Below are 21,495 nucleotides of genomic sequence, written 5' to 3' on the forward strand. Positions count from 1 at the left end.
GTAGTGACACATTATCATATTTTTTTGGAATTCTGCTTATTCTCATTGTTATGTCTCATGTCCATGACATTCTCTTGTCATTGGTAAACTGACATGGGGAAGGCCACACTAAATATAATGAACACTAGGAGGCTCATGTATTCTTTCAATGAATATTATATGGGGACTACTTTGTAGAGTGCCATGCAGTGTTCTAGTTGCTGAGTGTAGAGTGAAATGTGGTGGGCAAGACCCCTACTCAGGTGGAGCTGAGAGTCCAGGGATACAGCCCTGAAATATGGGAGTCCTCAAGCATGACAGAGCAGCCCATCCTGAGGGTATCACTGCAGATGGTGAGGCCTAAGCAAGTAAGCACCCCTTTCTCTCTTTTCCTTGCCCTTCTTCCCCCAGTGACCTAGCCTTCCTATAACAATTCAAAGAAAGAAAAATCACTGCCCAGTAAAATTTTACAATGAAAAATAAAGATTTCCCTTCTGACCCAGACTTAGTTACCAAAAAGGTCCACAAAGCCTATGATATCAATATCTCTTCCCATAATTGTGGCCACTGTAACCATGGCAAAGATTTACATACACATGCAGAGTTTATCATCATTATCATCTTGCAACCTGCAATTACCGTGTACACAGTTCACCAGCTTAAAATTTAACATCTTTTTAGCATATTTTCCCACAGCATTAGCTGTAAGATGCAAAGTGCAGATTATGTCTCTATAGATAAGCCTTGTGAATATGCAAGTAAATTTCATTTACTAGTCAATGAAAAAAAACAATCCACAGGAAAAATGCTTGTCAGCAATACAGAGTAACAAATTGTGACTCAGAAGACATTAATAATGCCCCTATGCTTTGATCCAATAATTCGACTCCAGGGAATTACAACTGTAAGAAAACAGTGCTGAATGCAAGGGAAAAACTTATATAAAAGATGGCCAATTTGGCATCATTTATGAGAAAGAGAACTAGGAATAAGCTAAATACCCAAAAATAAGAGACAATTTAAAAAAAATTACAGTATATCCATATGGTAGGATGATACACAGTGGTTAAAACATAACATTTATCTCTTATGTTGTAAATTGGATTATTGGTCCCAATTTTTCACTCCCCCACAGTCACATCATACATACACATGGGTGCCATGGCTTCATGGTTAGCAGAGTGTACTTTACCCCTTGACTTTGGGTCACGTGATTTTCTTCAGCCAGCAGATGCTAACAGATGTCACCCAAGCAGAAGTATGAAATGCACTTGCATAGTTGGGCTTGACCTCTTGCACTTCTGCCGTTGCCATGAGGACTTGGCCCATATTGCTTCTGCATCTCCAGCCTTGGCTTCAGAAACATGAACAAGAATTCTGAATGCTTACTGCTGTATGTATTTGAATGATACATGGAAATGTTATGCAGCAAAAACTGATAAAATTAAGCAAATTCGTAGCTACATGGAACCTTGTATTATGCAAGATAGAGGCACAGTAATAAATATTTATTAAAAGATTAGAAAAATACTTGTGTGACATTGTTAAGTGAAAAGTGAAATAAAAATGGCATTTTCAGTCTAAGAGGAGAGGATAGGGGTCCCTGTGCTCAGAAAGAAAACATTAGGAAATCCATCAAAAAAAGATTATTGACAATTTTTTCAAGTTTTCTAAATTTTTTAATATTTCTATAATGAGCATGTATTAACTGTAAAAAGAATTAAAATAATGCACCAGAACTGAGTTGGGTTAACATTCAATTTATCCAATGATAAACTAATCCTAAAAGGAGGAGAGAGAAAAATTGAACAAAAAGTTAAAAGTTAAATGAATTAAGAGCCTATTTAGATATATTTTTAATAAAAAAAAAAAAAACAACAGAAAAAGTGGGCAAAAAGGCGATTTTCATAGAGGACATATAAATAGTGAATAAAAACATGAAAAAGGGGTTCATTCTTCTCAGGACTCAATATCATAGACATTAATGAAATTCTTATGTCCCACATCAAATCTACTAAATTAAGAAATTTAACAATGCTAACACTTTTGGAGAGAAAGTCTGGTAGAACTGCTATACTTATGCTGTGCTGCTGGCAATAAAACTTAAGACAAATGTTCTGGAATGCCAATGTCTTACAAGTTATAAGGTTCTAAAGACATTCAAACTCTTTATTTCAATAATCACACTTGGAATTTATACTAAAGAAATAACTCAAGAGGGCACAATTAATTGTAATGCCCCAAAATGTGCCTACAAATTCTGCTTAGAGTCCATGTCCCGACATGGGCACGAGTGGAGTGGGACTCCAAGGAGCCCAGTGAAATAACAGGTGAAAGACTGGAAAAGATGAGCAGACATTTCAGAAGCTTTCCAGCGTTGGGGACACAAAGTTTGGAGTTCATTCAAGGTAAGTCCAGTAAGGGTAAGTACCAAGTCCCAGAAGCAAAGGCTATATATACTCTAGAATGAAAAGTAAAACCAAAAGATACCCATCCCAACACAACCTAAAATCAAAACTCTGAAGATCAAAATGAACTGTCATCAATTTCTTGTACTGATAAACTCACACTCTTCAGAGGAAGAAAGTAACGAAGTGGAAATCCTAGAATTGAAAAATAAAAATTAAAAATTAAAATAAAAATTTAATAAAATGGTGTAGTATTCATAAAACATTCTAAAATAATAATGCTAGCTAGTATTTATTGTGCCTGGGATGTGTTTAGTGCTTTCCATGTATCATCTTCTACAATGTACCATCTATAATGCCTAGCATATAAAGAAAATTACTAGGTATGTAAAGAAACAAGAGAATGGATCCCATGGTCTAAAAAACAGTGTCCATAGAAATGGACACACACAAATAAAATGTTGAAACTGGCAGAATTGTTGAAGAATTTATAGGGAAAAAAATGAATATGGTAGACAAACACATGAGGAATTTCAGGAGAAAGATGGAAAATTTGGGAAAGCAAATGAAGATCCTAGAACTGGAAAATACAATATCTTAAATTTTAAAATTCATTTAACAGAAAGAGTAGACTCGATAATGCAGAAGAAAGAGTCTGCAAACTTGAAGACAGAGCAATAGAAAAATTTCCAAACTGAAACAAAGTGAGAAAATATATTTAATACACACATAGGGAAAAAAATGAACAAAGTCCCCAACAATCTGTGGAATGCTATCAAGTGGTATGACATGCATGTTATTTGAGTGCTAGAAAAGAGAAAGAAAGACAAATAGAAAAAAATATTGGGCAAAAGTTTTCCAAATTTGATTTAAAACATCAATCCACAATCCAACAGGCCCTGTGAACCCTAAGCAGAATAAATACCAAGAAAATTACATCTTGGTACAACACAGGCAAACTATGAAAGTCAAAAATAAAGAAAAATTGTCAAAGCAACCAGTGATAAAAAAGCAAATTACATACAGAACAATGATTTGAATGATGCCTGACTTCTCATCAGAAACAAGAATCAAGAAGATAATGGAATGATAACTTTAAAGTGCTAAAAAATTATCAACTTAGAATTATGTGTCTAATGAAAATACCTTTCAAAAATGAAGGTGAAATAGGGACATTTTAATTAAATAAAAGTAAAAATGAATTGTTGTTAGCAGACCTGAATTACCAGAGGGGTAAAGGCAAGTTTTTAAGCAGAAAGGAAACGATATAAGGTAAGACTGAATCTACAGGGAGTAATCAAGAACACCAAAAACAGTATGCCTGTAGCCAAACATAAAACATTTTTTTCTTTTCTTAAAGACAATTGATATTTAAAGAAAAATAATAACCACATACCATGGATTTTATATCATATGTAGAAATAAAAACATATGATAAGACAGGACAAAAATGGGAAAATGAGGGGCGCCTGGGTGGCTCAGTCATTAAGTGTCTGCCTCCAGCTCAGGTCATGATCCCAGGGTCCTGGGATCGAGCCCTGCATCAGGCTCCCTACACAGCCCTCTCTCACTCCCGCTCTTGTGTTCTTTCTCTCGCTGTGTCTCTCTCTGTCAAATAGATAAATAAAATCTTTTAAAAAATGGGAAAATGGAATTATACTGTTGTAAGATTCTAACATTATATATGAAGTGATATATTAATTCAAATTAGGCTGTGATAAATTAAGAATACATATTGTAACCTCTACAGCAACTACTTAAAAAACATAAAGAGGTTTAGCTAAAAAGCCAATATTCAAAACAGAATGCAATATTAAAATAATACTAGATGAACAAAAAATACAAAAGGAAAAGAAGAGCAAAACACAAGGGGAACAAATAAGTAGCAAGGTGACAATTAAACCCAACCTCATCAAAAATTATATTAAACATAAGTGAACTAAATACTCCAACTAAAAGATTTTCAGAGAAAACAAAAGGAAGATTCAACCATATGCTGTTTAAATTGATGCTTATATTCAAAGATACAAATAACTGAAATTGAAAATGAAAGGATGGAAAAAAATTTACGAGACACACACTATGCATTAAAAAGTTGGTGTAACTATACTAATCACAATCATGTAGAATTCAAAACAAGTACTACTTCCAGAGATAAAGATTATTTCATAATGGTAAATGTATCATCTGATTGAAAAAAAATAATCCTCAATGTGAACCTAACTATTAACATATTTCAAAAGTCATACACACTACAAAACTGCAGAGAACAGAAAAATTCACAATCATATATAGAGATGTTAATACTCCTCTCTCGGTAATCATTTTTTTTTTTTAAAGCAGCAACACTCATTAAGGATTTAAGAGATTTTAACATCCCTGAAACTTACAGAACATTGCAGCAAGCACTATAGGATACATATCCTTTTCAAGAGTATATGGCAAGTTTACCAAGGTATGTCAAATACCACAACATAATAAGTAAGTCTCAATAAATTCCTGGAGACTGAAAATAAACTGGGAGTGGGAGCCTCAGACAAATGAGAGAGGTGAGTCTCTGTGGACTCCTGCTCTAGATTTCTAAGTATCTTGGTGTTGAAATGGTGGGTGTGGAAGATGGGAATACAGGTGCAGGAAGAGGAGGCCTATAGGTCAGAGGGCAGGTATGATGTGCAAATAAAAGTCAAGGATGACTCTAAAGTCTTGGCCTGAGCAACTGGAAGAATGGAACTGCTATTTGTTGAAGTGGGGAAGACAGGAAGGAGCAGATTTGGGGATGGGGCAGAGAAGTAAGAACTCAACTGAGAAGCACTAAGAGTAAGCGTCCTATTAGATATCCATGTGTAACCTTTGAGTTGGGTTGGCAATTGAAAATTTAAGTCTGCAAGGTGTAGGCTGAGCCTAGGTAGTTGTCAGCAGATAATATATTGGTGATATTTTAAATAGTATTTCTTCCATCCCATCTCAAACAACCTCATATTTGAGACCCTCTGCCCTATTGACCTCAACCAGAAATCTATATCAAAATCTAACACAATGTTCCCATTACTTACAAGCACATAAATGCCATCTAGCAAGATGAGTGGGTGCATCCCCCACAGGGGCAACACAGGGTAAGCCAAAAAATAAACCAAAAATTGCCAAACTGCATACCAGGGCCCGATCTTGTGTCTTATTTGCTGGCTAAGAAAGAAAAATAATCTACGGTGCCTGGGTGGCTCAGTCAGTTAGGCAACCGACTCTTGATTTTGGCTTGGGTCAGGGTCATGATCTCAGGGTCATGGGATCAAGCCCCGTGTCAGGATCTGCACTCGGCAGAGTCTGCTTGAGTTTCTCTCCCTCTGCCCCTCGCCCCACTCATGCTCTTTCTCTCTCTCTCAAATAAATAAATAAATCTTAAAAAAAAAAAAACAAAGAAAGAAAATAATCCTAAATCATAGTTTTCTTTCTCTTCCCACCCACCACACCACAGAAATTAAAGGGATTGGCAAATAATAGCTCTGAAAGATTTATAACCTCAGTTTAAGACCATGATACCTAGGAAAGAACAGCAACATTTGTTATTCTCTGGAAGAAATAAAATGCCAATGCAAATTACTTTCAAATGTAAATCCAAAGCAAACATAATTCTGGTTTAACGCATGAAAGGTGTGTTCCACTAAGCTCCCTTTGATTCTCCCGGAAGATTGATGGAGTAATTATACTCTGGAGAGCAGGGATAAGAAACTGTGTTGGAACTTATTAAATATGACATGCGGCGACTTCTCAATTTTGTTTAAAAAGTGTGCTTAAAAATAATTACATTTTAAATGGAATTCATAAATTTCTTACATCACTTAAGTGAACTGCAGAAAATCCTGCCGCACACACCAAGATTTTGTTGAATTTGATAAGCTGTATCATCTACAGGTAGAAACTCAATGGCATTTTCCACAGGGTGACAGGACCAGAAGATCTGCAGAGCATCTTTAGTTGTAGTTTTGTTTACGTATACATCAATATACAGTGATTAAAGTAACTATATTTATGCAAATATATTCCATTGTGGACATTTACGACCCTCCTCCCTTTCTTGTGGATTTTTATAATGCTTTCATAGCCACCAGTTTCTCCCTCTGCCAACCCATTCTGCATTCTGCAAGTATCATGATCATTCTAAGAGGAAAACCTGGTCACATCACCCCCCAGATTAAGCTTTAGTGTCTCTTCATCTTCTACCAACAGGGCCAGCTTCATGGAAGTGCAACCTGAGCACACAGAGCTCTGTGCTCAGAAGGGCCCTGCACTTGGCTTAACACCCAGGGGTTGCTTTTATCCCTGAAATGTTGCTCCCTAAGGGATTACACTGACGCACGTGCATGAGCAGAGGCTAAGCGGCCAATGTGTGTGGCCCCCATTCATCTGTAATGCTCCACAAGCACAGAATTCTGGTAGAACCACAATGTGTGCAGGCTCAGCAAGACCCAGGTAGATGAGTTTTGTCTACACCTGAGTAATGAAGGGCAGTGACATTCTAAGGAGTATGAGGGACCAAGGAACCCTATGATACCCTCCTCCCCGAGTTATGTGTGAGCTAATCCCTGACGCTGAATTTAAGACACAGAAGGGACAAAGATGGGACAACCAAAGCTCCTTTTTCCTCTGTCTCCTTACTCATTAGTAAGCTGAAGGTAGAGAGCCTTGGCACAACATTCACATATCAAGGAGAGAAATTAAAACAGTTGAGTTCATTTTGCATAGCATTTCCTCTGTTCTGGTAAGAACAAAATACGTATGCATGCATGTGCTTTGAAATACGAATTGTGTAATTCTGGCAATTCTGCACACGAGTTAACTGCTCTTGTATTTGCATTTAAAACGGGCATTGCACAATATTCTTTCCGTGATAATTTAAAATTTTAAATACTGTTTGCCTAGAATGCTATTAAATAGCAAATTAGAAAAAAAACACCACGACCAACCGAGAGAGATGGAGACCATGGAAGAAAGGAAAAAGCTTCATAATTTTGTAGCTTTAATGGCAGTTTTGCGGTTCTTGCACAAGGGAACCCATTTTTCTTTCATGCTGAGTCCCACAAATCAGGTAGCCAGCCTGCCAACTAAGAAGTCAAATTCCTCCGTGTTACTGACCTGTGCATACTGTGTCCCCCCCCAAATTCATATATTGGAACCCTGACCCTCAACGGGGTGTTATTTGGAGGTGGGGCCTTTGGGAGGTAATCAGGGGGAGATGAGGTCATGAACATGGGGCCCCTAGGATGGGATCAGTGTCCTCAGAAGAAGAAGAGACAAGAGCTCCCTCCCTCTCCACCAGGTGAAGATATACCGAGAAAACAGCTGTTTGCAAACCCGAAGTGAACTCTCATCAACACCTTGATCTTGGACTTGCCACCTCCAGGAGTGTGGGAAATAAATGTCTGTTGTTTAAGCCCCCAGTGTGGGGTATTTGCTGTAAGGCCCTAACTGAGACACATAGCGTGACATTCTAGGATCTTGAACGTCTGGTGCTAGCCTTAGTCTCCAGCCCCATCTCTAAGGCTGCTCCCCCCTCCCCCATCATACCCGCTCCCTATTAACTCTGGGGTACATAACACCTTCCAGTTCTCTCTGCCCACCTTGCCTCCGTACCTGCTGCCCCCTCTGCCCGGAAGGGCCTTTTCCTGCACCATCTTCCCAGTTTCCTTCCCCCCACATGACCTCCCCTTGGCTGTTACCTGTCCCTCCTTCAGGACAGGTATCAGAAGTTGCCTTTTCTGGAAACACTTCCCAGACCTAATTTGGGGCCTCATCTGAAATGACACATTGAAGTTACTATATAATGGTAAAACTAGGTGTATTTGTTTCCCAGGGCCACCGTGACAAAGCACCACAGACAGGAGGGCTCAAAACAACTGAAATTTATCCCCTCACAGTTCTGGAGGCTGCAAGTCTAAGACTGAGGTGCCAGCAGGGTTGGTTTCTTCTGCGTCTTCTGCTCCTTGCCTCTCTCCTAGTTTCCAGGGAATTGCCTGCAATTTTCGGTGTTTCTTGGCTTGTAGGTGCATTACCAAACGTCCCAATCTCTGTCTTCATGTTCACATGGCATTCTCATGTGTGTGTCTGCCTTTGTGCTCCAATTTCCCCTTTTTATAAGAATACCAGTTCTACTGGGTGAGGGCCCACGCTAGTGGCCTCATCTTAACTTCATTGCATCTCTGTCTCCAAATAAGCTCACATTCTAAGGTATTGGGAGTTAGGCTTCACCTTACTTATTTTGGGGGACTCAATTCAATCCACAACATGTGGCATCCAGAAATCTTTTTCTTCTTTCCTCTCAAATGCCTAAGAGGATGGACATTTTCTAAAAGACAGGGGCCCTCAGTCTCATAAAAGACAGGGGCCCAATATCTAATCCTCCTTAAAACCCCACTCCAGCCTCCAGGGCCTCCATGGGATTTAGCAAACACAAGACTCGAAAGGTGGCTTGATCCACATCAATGACACTGACCACCAGCGAAAGGACACCTGCTCCCTGGTCACTGTTTCACATGACTTGGCCAGAGTCAGGCTTCTAAACACAGGCCTTGCCCTTCCTGACAGATGTAATAAGGTCTCGGGCAAGGAAGCTTTGAGGGCAGAGTCTGTTGGAACGGGCTGTTTCCTGGAGAATGGAAATGGGAAAGACCCTCCTGACAGCAGGGCCTAGCAGTCACCTGGGAGGAAGTCGGAACACCTCCTTTTTCGGGCTCAGGAAACAGCGGCTCTCACCCAACATCCCTCTGCTCACATGACATACCTTACACAGCCGGGTGCTGACCACCTCACTCTGTTCCCAAGGCAACCGTACTGTTGTAGCCCCATTCTCAAGAGGAAGAAACTAAGGCTTAGGGAGGTGAAGTCGCTGGCCCACAGTTACACAGACAATACACAGAAAAATCAGGATCTCACCCTGTGGAACCCCCAAATCTCTGCTTGTAACCTCTATGCACTGACCTCCCTCAGTCACAAAATGTAACCTCATTTAGTGAACTTTACACAGCACTTACTTTATTATGTGCTAGACTATGTAGTAAGCATGTCACATAGAGTAACTCACTTACTCCTCAAAACAGTTTATGAAGTAAAGCCCATTTCCTCTCCATTCTACAGAGGAGAAAACCAGCAATCAGGAAGGAAAAGACACTTACCGGAGGTCACTCCACGAGTAGGTGGCAGGGCCAGCACGGAGCTCTCGGCAGTCTGGCCCTGGGTCTGTGCTCTTAAACACTACCCTAGTTAAGGGGCCTCCCTGCTGGAAGACTCCACGATGAAGCTGGCCTGGGGGCCTGGTGGATCCCAGAGATGCACAAGCCCAGAGGCCCACACCCCATCTCTAAGGGGAACTGACTGGAAGAGCATCAGGCTGCGCTCTAGCGTATGTCCTCGGGGGCCTGCTGTTACCTTCCCAGCACCTGAGCCGGGCAGGCCCTGCATCCACACAACCACCGTCTACCCCACCGACAGTTCATCCACTACAGATCCATTCAAAACACATCCACTGAGCAAGTCACAAGCGAAGGGTCTAGAGAAGGCGCACACAGCCACCCTGAACATCACTGTTTTGCATCTACCTACTTTACTTTATCTTGCTTCCTATTTAAGAAGTCTGAATCCTTTTCCAACTGCAGGTAGAAACATGAAGTTCCTCGGCAGAAGGTTCTGTTAAAATAAAACCAGTCAAGATAGAAAACAGTATTAAATAAATAACAATAGGGGTATATAGGGCTGTGGTTAAAAAAAAATTATAATAATTCCCCAGGTGGGATACCAGTGATGGAGCTGGGGAGAGACTGGTAGGAGGGAAAGAACTTTCCAGTTATCCAGAAAGAAGTGGGACCAGCGCCCCAAGGTTACCACCTACGACACTGAGTGAACCCCCAATAACAATACCTCTCACACAGCATCATTCTTCAGACACCAGGAGGGACCCTGTTACCTTTCGTAAGTTGCATAGTGATTTTTCTCTGTATTTTCTGAAAATTGCTCAAGGACAAGCAGCTACGAGGACAGACATTTTGTAAAGCAGTGGGACCCGGATGAAACACTGCAAGAGCCACGGGCCCTGTGCTCGTGGAGACTCCGGGCTCACGGGGGAGACAGACACTAATGAAGTACTCATGTGAATAAATGTAGAACTAGCACTGTGATAAATGCAATGAAGAAGCGTGCGGTAATGTGGGGGTGGGGGTGGGGGTCTTGACCCAGCCTGGGAATCAGAGAAGGGATCCAGGAGAAGGATGAGTGGGAGATGACCAAGCCGAGCCCGGTGGGGTGGGGGAGCATTTCAGGCAGAGGCAACAACACGTGGTAAGGCCCTGGGGCAGGAGTGACATGAAACGTCCCAGAAACCGAAAGGATGCCCCGTGGTCCAAGAGCATAAACAGGAGCACTGAGTATGAGCAGAAGGAAGGTCGACAACTGCATGGAACAGTAACGCAGTAACAGTGAGCTGGGGTTTGGGCTAAGAACTTGAAGCACGCGGAGTGATGTAACTCATGCGGTGAGGGAGAAGGGTGGGATGAGATGTGAGAGGTGGACAGGTTCCAGCTCCCACAGGGCCTCGGGGACCATATCACAGTCTGAATCTGTAGCCCGAGAGCAGTGGCAGCCACTCCCGAGTGCAGAGCACAGGACTACCATCATTGCTGTGACTTCAGTCATGAGTCTGGGTGGGAGGCTGCATGGGGGGGCGACGCTTGAGTGGAGGCGGCAGTGGGTGGGGCTGGAAAGATGGGGCACATTTGGGAGAGACTTGGGAGGTAAAATCAACACAGCCAAGTGCCTAACTGGACTTGTGGGGGAAGGCAGATGGAAATGCTGAGAAAAACCCTGAGATATTTTGGCCTCTGCAACTGGATAGATGATGGTACTATATGCACTAAGCTGGGAGACTCTGGAAGCACGTGAGTTTGACTGAGGTCATTTTGGGCTTTAGGTTTTTGTTTGTTTGTTTATAGATTTTATTTTATTTATTTGAGAGAGAGAGAGAGATTGCACTGGGGAGGAGCAGACGGGGAGGGTGAGAGACAAGGAGACTCCCAGCTGAGCACGGAGCCCGACGTGGGGCTCAATCTCATGACCCTGAGATCATCACCTGAGCTGAAATCAAGAGTCCCCCGCTTAACCGACTGAGCCACCCAGGTGCCCCAGGTTATTTTGAATTTGAGGTAATCTTTTGAGCATCCAAGGGGAATTACATACAGAAACACAGATTTGGAGGCCAGAGGAGAAATATGAATGAAGGAAATAACTTACTGAGTCACTGCTAAAAGAAACAAACAAACAGGGTTCTAGAGGGGATGGGGGTGGGGGGACGGGTTAGCCCGGTGATGGGTATTAAGGAGGGCACATACTGCATGGAGCACTGGGTGTTATACGAAAACAATGGATCGTGGATCACCACATCAAAAACTAATGATGTATTGTATGGTGACTAACATAACATAATAAAATTAAAAAAAATAAAAAATAAAAGAAAGAAACAGGCACCCGTTATTAACGTAGTGTCCCTCAGCTCCAAAGCCACTGCTCTGTGACGATGGGGCAGGACTCCGCAGGCATTTCTGCGTTGCCAGCCGGCTTCCTGCTAGGCGCTGCCAACAGAGGGCGCAAGAGAGGCACCGCCAGACCAGCGTGGGAAGGGGCTTCCCTTCTTCCACCTGGCTGTCCACCTGCCAGCCAGCAGGTGGGCAGGGGGCCCGGCAGCCCTCCCCTCAGTGGCCCTCACGGATGAGCTGCACCCTCCGGAAAGTTCCTCTGCCCCCCCCCACCCCAGCAGGCTGCCTGTTCCTCTAGCCACCGGGCCCTCTCCAAAGAGATCTGAAACGCAGCCTGACCCTCAGCCCTGCCAGGAGGAGCCGTTCTGGGGGGGCTGCTACTTCCGTACTCCTAGAGTCTTCTCCGACTCCTTTTCACACTTAGCCTTTTTACTAGACGAATTCTTTGTAGGACATGTTCCCTTTCTGAAAACCGGTGTGGCTTCAGTCTCCTGACTGCACCCGGACTGAGGCGGGGTGACTGGGCATGCGGGGGTGACAAGATCAGCGGGGAGACAGGACAGAGGGCTGAGCAAGAGGCCCAGGGGCTCAGTCTTGAGGAACTCCAAGATTTACCGCAAGGGAGAGGAAGCCCCATTGTTTTCGGTGCGGGAATATTCCTCTGGGGTGTCGGGACCCTCGCCGCTCTTTCTAGAACAGTTTCTCCATCTCCATCTGCAATTGCTCTGAGCCCAGATTTTAGACAACTGAGTACTGCTAAGAATATTTTGTTCCTTCCAAGTCTCTCAGGAAAATGCCTAAGCTCAGTGCTAGCTTATGCTGTTTGATCCTCCTAAAATACCGATCCTTTTTCTCTTAAGGCATTTAAACCCTTCCCTCAAGACTCAACATAAATCCTGTTTCCATCTTAACACCCTCTTCACTCCAGCTCATATTGTGGGAAAGCCATCGTCCCTTCTCTCTACCCTTCTGCTGCCCCATAAAACAGGAATTTTGTCTTAACCAAAAAGCAACGGGAACCATCTCCGCCTTCTCTCTCAGCGGGAAGAGAAGTGATAATCCCGCATCGTGATATGCAAGAGTCTGATATCCATTAATCTTTACAGGTTGACATTTGGGGAAATTTCTCAGGAGGTCTCTGTGCATTATAACTGGGATCCACCAAGCTGAGTATAGAGCCCACTCTGCAGACTCCAGTCTGCCCAAGCAAGTCCCAAGGGCGAAATTGGGGGACAGCAATCGAAAGGTCATTCTGGTCTCAAATCCAAGGCACCTTCTCCAAACAAACTTTAGTGGTAGTAAGTGTGAACGTTCCACGTTTGTTTCTCAAAAGCCTGGGAACTGGGAGGAATGCAAGAAATCGACCCCACTAAGCGATTAATTTCGCCTTTCATTCAACCAATAGCTGCTGTGTGTGCCTTCCCTGGCCCTGTTCCAGGCCTTGCAGACACAAAGATGAAAAAGAAATGCTTGCTGCTCTTCCAGAGGTCTCAGTCTAGTGCAGAAGATGGACATGCGGTCAAACAACTGAGATGAGCCAAAGTGTTCCAAACCATGTCTCAGAGAACACGGTAAAGCAGGGACTGGTGTGGAAGTTTCTGTTTGTTTCACTTGCCCTTGTTCTCTTGATACCCCAGTACTCCTCGGGAAAATCCTGCCCAGACTTTCTTAGTCCACATTCCTCAAGTGATGCCAACTCCGCCCCCAGGATCAGAGGGTGGGCATGAGACCCAGCCTGACCACAGAGAGCCTCATTTCTCCCCAGTCACAGTGATCGGTTCAAGAATGCTCAAGACTTAACCACAACTCATCAGAATGAACCCTGGGATTCTTTTTCTGCAGCAACTATGAAAAAAGAGGCTCCTTTTCCACCCTCAGAGATACAAGGCTCTGAGCCTCGAGGTCATAGGGGCCCCATGATGAGAGAGCGGGCCTGAAGCCACAGAGAGGAGAAGAGAGAATCCAAGGAGGCAGATTCCTGATGACATTGCTGAGAACCTGGTTCCACCAGGAGATGCACACCTTCATTCATTCATTCATTCATTCATTTATTCATTTATTCATTTGTCCCTCAAAAGTGTATGGGCATCTGCTGTGCCCCAGGTGTTCTTTTAGGCCTTGGGTACACAGCAGTGAATAAATCCCATCACATCCCTACCTTAAGGTAGCTTGTGACCACATGGGGGAAGACAGACTATAACTAAGGGAATAAGTAAAATAAATGGTATGAGAGATGATGATAATTGCTATGAAGCAAAGGAAGGCCAGGAAGGTGGGCTGGGAGTGCCATTGTAAGTAGGGTGGTCAGTGAAGGCCTCACAAGGAAGATGGCATTTGCGTGAAGACAAGCAGAGGTGAGGGAGAGGGTCCTGGGGGAGAAGCCCTGCGGGCATGGGGAGCAGGTACTGGGCTACAGTATGAGAGCGTCCGTGTGTCTGAGGGGCAGGAGGGAGGCAGGTGGGCTGGAGAAAGGAAGGAGATGGGGTCAAAGAGGCCGGGCTTGATGGGCATCTATAAGGACTTCTGCTTTTACTTGTTGCTAGGGCAGAAGGAGAGGGGGTTGAGCAGGGACTGACATGCCCCACGCCCACTCCTGCAGGATCACTTCGGTGTTGCATTGAGGTGATGCTGGGGAGAGGGGAGCAAAAGCAAGGAGACCAGTTAGGGAGGCTACTGTAATAATCTAAGCCAGAGGTGTGACCATGGCTTGGACCAGGTGGTAGTGATGCAGGTGGTGAAAAGTGGCCAGAGCCAATTAATTCCCTTCAAAAGACCTCATGTTGGTTAACTGAAGGAGGCTCACCTGCCACACCACATTACACCTCATCTCAGATGCCATCCACATGAAATGCACTGTCGTTTTATGTACCACTAAAAGGGAAATGCTGCCAATGAATCTACGATGTGATTCTTTCTAGTCCCTTGAAAAAGCTCTTTTAGACCCATTATATATCATGCTCATGTGAACAGCTATGACCACATGCAAATAATAAAACTACATCACAAATACCACACTGGCCAAACTGCATCCCCAGTTCAGAGATTTCAAACACGGAAAAATGTGTGCCTTAGAATCAATGAAATACAATAGTTTGTATACACATGTCTGACTTTATAGAGATGATTGACACACGCTTTAAGCTTTACAATTCATATCTATTTTCTATGAGTGTTGAAAGGTAGAGATGGATCTCACCATTCATTTCTACTAAACAATCTCATACTGATTTATGGCTATTTTCTTAACCTCCCCCACCCCCCACCCCCACCTTGTAGAAGACAAAACACATTTTCAAATGAGGTCTAGATCTAAAAACCTAAGGTTTCATCCTAGACTCCTGCATGAAATATGCACATGCCTGATACAGCTATGAACACCGAGCCCCGAAATCCATATCCCTTACATGGCACCTGTCCAGCCTCCACCTCTGTAGAGATTCTCATTGTAAGAGCAAAGTTTTCAAAAGACTGTCTCCAGATGAAGCATGACTGCAACTTAGGGGGTGATTCTTTGTTTGTTTGTTTTGTTTTTTTTAAAGATTTTATTTACTTAGGGGGTGATTCTTTAATTGCCTTGGGTGTCTGACTATTTCCAAAGGAAAGCAACATTTGTTGCAGATTTGGTTAGACCAAGAAGATGTTTTCATGTTCTGAGCTACATGTCAAGTTACCTGGACCAATAACTATATAGAAATAACACTTAAATGACCTTTTAATATATGACATTCTAAAATGAGAATACCCAGAGCTGGTTATGAGGTTCTTAAATCAATACCCCCAAATGTGTGGATGCCGGCCATAAATGTATAGAACATTGATTTAAAAAAAATCCTTTGGAAACATAATTTACAACATGTTTCTGGAGTTCTAAAAAATATTCAATTCCTTGGATCCAATAATCTCTCCCCTTGCACTTTATTTTAAGATATTTATTTATTTATTTATTTATTTATTAGAGAGAGAGAGAGAGAGAGAGCACACACACACACGCATGCGTGCGCACACACACACAAACACACGAGAGGGAGAGGGAGAATCTTAAGCAGGCTCTATGCCCAGCAGGGAGCTCGACGCCCAGCTCGATCTCACAACCCTGAGATCATGACCTGAGCTGAAATCAAGAGTTGGATGCTTAATTGGCTGCGCCACCCAGGTGCCCCAGGAATTCCTTTAAAAGAAGGGGAAAAAATGCACAAAATTTTCAAGCAACTTATTTATAAAGATGGAATCATGAAAATAGCCTAAATGTCTAACGGTAAGAAAATATTTAAGTAAATTATAAGAGTCCCATTTGATGGAATATTACAGCCCACTCAACTATTGATTTGAAGACACTGTTGCAACCTAAGCCACTTTAAATACAATGCTAAGGGGCGCCTGGGTGGCTCAGTTGGTTAAGCGACTGCCTTCGGCTCAGGTCGTGATCTCAGGGTCCTGGGATCGAGCCCCACATCGGGTTCCCTGCTCGGCGGGAAGCCTGCTTCTCCCTCTCCCACTCCCCCTGCTTGTGTTCCCTCTCTCGCCGTCTCTCTCTGTCAAATAAATAAATAAAATCTTTTAAAAATAAAATAAAATAAAATAAATAAATAAATACAATGCTAAGAGAAAAAGCAGAAGCTGTTGTATCTGCGGCAGGTGGACGCTTATATAAAAATGTCTAGATGTGGATAAGCACTGCGTGGGGGGTAAAACAACTTAAATGCAATTTTGACATGAAGTTGGAATGGGAGAGAATTTTTTTTTCATTCCTAGAGGTTGTATTACGATGTGACTGCCCAACAAATGCTTTAAGAAGATGGCCTGTGAGATGATTATTGTAAACGAGCAGGTGCCAGAGTGTATTGTTACTAGCTTCTGTGCGAGGAGCCCCGTGGGGTGGCGTGGTGGAGCCTGACTGAGTGCTGGGCTCATGTGCACGGCCGAACGCATCTGTGAGAGTTACATTTCCCCTAGGCCTCCAGAGGCGGGCACAGGGAACACTGTTAGGTGCCCACCTCTGGAGTTCAACAGACCTGGGTGTGAGTCCCAGCTCATCCACACACAGGCTACAGGCTTTTCCTGGGGTCCCCGATTCAGTTACCCCTCTAGTACAATGCAGATTCTGAGACCTCCCCAGGCCAAGTTGTGATGATTCCCAATTAGGCATGAAAAGCAGCCCGTGCACTGTGTCAGGAAGTTAGTTGTTAATATTACCTGAATGCAAGTTAAACTTTTGCCATCTTAATGAAAGTGGGCATGATACAGTTATGCAATGCAAACTCTCAGCTAGGGTTTAGTATTAAATTACTTACAAACCAGACTTGTTTTTGCCCAGGCAGGTGTTTGCATCTTCAACCGCCCAACAACTCTGGTTTGGGAGAGCATGTGCGTTCACTGGACCGTGTCACTCCCCTGCTTAAAATTCTTCAGTGACTCTGGATGCCTATACGAGCAAGTCCAAACACATGACCACTTGGCCCTTTAAGGCTGGTCCAGCACTTGGGGTTCACCTCCATACCTTCCAGCCTCACACTTCATACTGCCGGAGTACTAATCACCCCCAACAATGTCTCCAATGAGCACTGCTTACTCTTTACCATCTGCCTTTGCACATTCTGTTCCTTCCTTCTAATACACGCTTCCCCTTCTCTACCAACCCCTCCTTACTGATAACGTCTGCCATTTGCACAAGACTCAACACTAAGAGGAAATCTTCTTTGCCCCTCCTCCCTGCCCCAGGGTTAGGGACCCTCCTCTAGGTTACCATAGTTCTCTGAGCTCCCTGCATTGTCCTGGGTATTTATTTGCTCCAGGAGCTCCCTGAGAGTTAGGATATTTGCCTTCATCTTCTCCATATTCTTGGTGCCTAGCACAGGGATGGGTACAAAAAAAGATGATCAGTCAATGCCTACAGAATAAATGAATCAATTGGTGGCAAATAACAGTGCTTTACTTGCACAGGAAAATATATGAGAGATATGCTGGCAAAATCAAACAAGTTAATGTTTCACTGGGCTGGAAGCTGGCAAAATGAGGCAAGTCCTAACCTTGTACTTCAAGAGCCCTGAAACAGGCAGTTAACCTTGGGTCCAATCTGCTTTTGGAATGAGGAACAACAATAGGAAAATCAAAAGTTGGCTATACCAGATATAACTATTTTGCCAATCAATATTTTAAAGAATGCTTCTGGGATAAAGGAGAGAGACAGTTGTCAATATAAGGGAGGCAAATTTCCCCTGCAAATAAAAGAAAGAAAAATGCTAAGAAAATTACCTAAAGTACGACCCTTGATCTAGGCTAGAACCATGAACCCCTATAATTTTTGGAGGTGATATGTAAGTTTGTGCTTTCTTCTATGAAGGGGGTCCATGGTTTTCACGAAAGGCTCCCGTTATGGGCTCATTGGTTGTCCCCTCCAAACTTCATGTGGAAGTTCTAACCTCCAATCTGACTACGTTTGGAGATAGGGCCTTTATGGAGATAGATGTTAAGTGAGGTCATAAGGCTGGGGCCTTAATCTGATAGGACTGGTATTCATGTAAGAAGAGGAAGAGACACCGGACAGCTCTCTCCAGCACTTTAAGCATAGAGGAAACCAGGAAGAGAGCTCTCACCAGAAACCAGCCCTGACAGCACGTGAGCTCCGACGTCTGGCCTCTCGAACAGTGAGAAAACAAATCTCTGTTGTTGAGGCCACCACCAACAACAAATTCTGTTGTTTAAGCATCAGTGGTACTGTGTTATGACAGCCTGAGCTGACTCATACAGATCCCTTCACCAAGATAGATAGGAGAGTTTTGACTTGTTGCAAATAGAAGGGTTCTGACGCAAGTCATGCTCTCCACCTGTCATTAAGTATTTGTGTTCTCATAGGGTCTGAATAGCCCTGAATGTAATCATGAAGGACAAAAGTGCTCCGAAGGGGACCAGTCTATCCCAGAGTCGCCCCAAGTAGGCTGTCCCACAGCAGAGCACACCTGCAAACAGTGATTGACTTCCATGGAGAAGTTCAGGGTTAGTGTGAACTTGGCCAGGGACAAGTTCGGCTGCATGTGTCCAGACTCTTCATGGGACACCCAGGGGCCTCCACCACCTCCCTGCCTACCTCTCATCCATCCATGCCTGGCTCTCCACCTGCCTATGCCCCAGACTAAAGAACGAGGAAGGCCTCCGGTCTCCTTGGGTGCCCAGGTGCCTTCACTGGCCCCACTCACCACCCTTATCACCATGGATGGTCATGGATTATTCATTGTCACTAGACTAGGAACTCCTTTCGGAAAGCACCAAATCAGGCTGACCCACTTAAGTTATGTTAACTATCTTCATGTAGCCTTTGGAGAGGGGCTGTCTGGGCCAGCATGTGACTACCACCCACAGCCTTGGCCATTCTAGAAACCATGATCTGTGCCCACAAGCCTATGCCTGGGTGGTGATAAGCACTGCCTCCAGAGGCCAACTGGCCAACCCCCAAGCCAGCTCTGCTCCTTAGGAGCTGTGACTAGACCACATCCCTTCCTTCAATTGCCAAACGGAACAACAGAAGTACCTACCTGGTTGCTTGAGGACCGAGAGAACACATATAAAGCCCTAGAACAGTGCCTGGCACATAGTATGTGCTCAGTACATCCTAGCTCTTGTGTGGGGACACGGTGAAGACCAGAGAAACCAAAGCATTAAGAAACCAAGCTTTTAAAGGCAGAGTTAACAGATAACCAACAATACCGTACTGATTATAAGACACTTTTCACATGGATTACCAGTGGTTAAGCTTCAAACAATCCCGTATTCTAGGGTAGTAGGTGGTATCATAATTCTCAACTCATAGGTGAAGAAACAAAGGTTTCAGAGAGGTTAAGCAAGTTGCCCAGGACACACAGCGCTGGAAATGGCGTTTTGCCAGTTCAAATACCGAGCTCTACGGACCTGAGCCGCAAGGAAGACCAGCCCTAGAGTTTAGATGAGGCTGGACAAGCTACACCACCCCTCCGCCAGGGAGGCTGCCACAAGCGGGACGCCTTCCTTGGAGTCACGGAGTTTAACCAAGAAAAGTTTCCCTAGGCTGTCCTGGGCGAAGCAGGAGAGCAGCGTGGAACCCGCCGGTGCACGAGACCAAACGCGTCGTGGACGGACACACACACACACAGGCCGCCTCCCTGAGCCTCCGGCTCTGAAGGAGACCGGGGCTTGGGGAGCTGGAGCCGAGCAGCACCCGGACTTGCGTCCGGGGCAGCTCCTCCCTCCGCTCCCCAAGTGAAGGCTGGGCTGCACCCCCTGTCCGAATCGGCGCGCCGGCCCGGAGGGGCAGCGGTGCACAGGGGGAACCTCGGCACAAGCCGCGCGCCGCGCAGGGGGAAGGAGGGGTGCGCCCCTCGCCTCTTACCTTCCTCATTCTCGTCAAACACGGGGGGCTTGTGGGAGTGGTTCCCGCCCATATTCCGCCGTAGCGCCTGCCGCTGCTACATGCCCGGCCGCGGCGAGCGGGGAGCGCGGAGCGCGGAGCCGGACGCGGGAGCCGGACGCGGGAGCCGGCCGCGGGACGCGCGGCGAGCGCCCAGCCCAGGCTGCAACCGCGCGCCAGCCGGAGGGGGCCGAGCGCCGCGCAGGGGCGGGACCGCGCCCGCCGCGCCCCCTCGTCCCGGCGCCCCCCGCTGCGCTCGCACGCCCGCCGCGCCCCCTGTGCGGGCGCCGCCGCCGCCCCGCCCGGAAACCCGGAGCTCCCCGCGCCGCCGGCCACCGAGCCGCGCTCCTCGCCGGCTGCAGCGGGCGGGGGACCGGAGGCGGCGCGGCGGGCGAAGGAGGAGGAGAAGGAGGAGGAGGAGGGGGAAGAGGGAAGGGGCGGGGGGCGAGCGCAGCCCGGGGGACGCCCGGAAGAGAGGGCGCGGCGGGCCCCCGCGGGTGGAGCGCAGCCGGGCGGTGGGGAGTGCCGAACTGAGTGCAGGCTGGGCCCGGAGGAATCGCGATCCCGGAGTAGGGGCGCTCCCTACGCGCAGTAAGCGATTTGTGAGCACCTACTATGTGCCAGGCCCAGGCTTAGCGCCTTATAAGCACCGTTCTCCGTCACCTCTTAACAACCCAACCGTTAGAAATATAATTGTTCCCTGTTTTAGAGTCAGGGAGCCTGAGGTTTGGAGGGAAAGGAGCTCTCAGTCCGTCCTGGCTGCGAAGGGAGCCCCCAGGAAGCCCCTTTGGGCTTTATTTGCCATTCGGGCTGGTACACCGGCAGTGATTCATCTACCCGTTCTCCAAAAGACGCCTTTCCTCTTTATGTTTTTCTAAATATTTAATGAATGAAAGTAAAGTCTAGACCTTTTAGAGCCCCCTTCATTCTACATGGGGAAACTGAGGTCCCAAAGGGGTGTAGTTTGCCCCAAACCATTGTCCCTAGGAGAGGAGTGCCTGGACATGCACCTTGGGATTCCCCAGAACTGCGCGGCCTCCGAGTCTGATGAATGGGTGGGTTCGAAATTGGGTGGGTGGGTCCCTGGCAGCGGGAGCTAGGGAGCCCAGATCCGGGGAGGAGACGAGCCCAGGACCAAGGTGCTAAGGGCTAGGTGCGATGGGTGCACCCCGAGGTTCGTGGGGCGAGCGCAGACCCTGGAGACCCTCCCTGAGGA

At 45.4% G+C, this 21,495-nt stretch overlaps 1 protein-coding gene across 2 annotated transcripts in view; it reads right to left on the reverse strand.

Annotated features, from left to right (window-relative positions):
- The window catches only part of STK32B (serine/threonine kinase 32B), a 369,362-nt gene extending 349,049 nt beyond the window's left edge, over positions 1 to 20,313 (reverse strand). For both annotated transcript variants that reach the window (XM_036085909.2, XM_036085907.2), the window contains exon 1: positions 20,262 to 20,313. In XM_036085909.2, the coding sequence (XP_035941802.1) occupies positions 20,262 to 20,313 (52 nt within the window). The remainder of the gene's footprint in view (positions 1 to 20,261) is intronic.
- Positions 20,314 to 21,495: the final 1,182 nt, after the last annotated feature.

The sequence above is a fragment of the Halichoerus grypus genome, chromosome 3, assembly GCF_964656455.1.
Source record: "Halichoerus grypus chromosome 3, mHalGry1.hap1.1, whole genome shotgun sequence".
Classification (NCBI taxonomy): Eukaryota; Metazoa; Chordata; class Mammalia; order Carnivora; family Phocidae; genus Halichoerus; species Halichoerus grypus.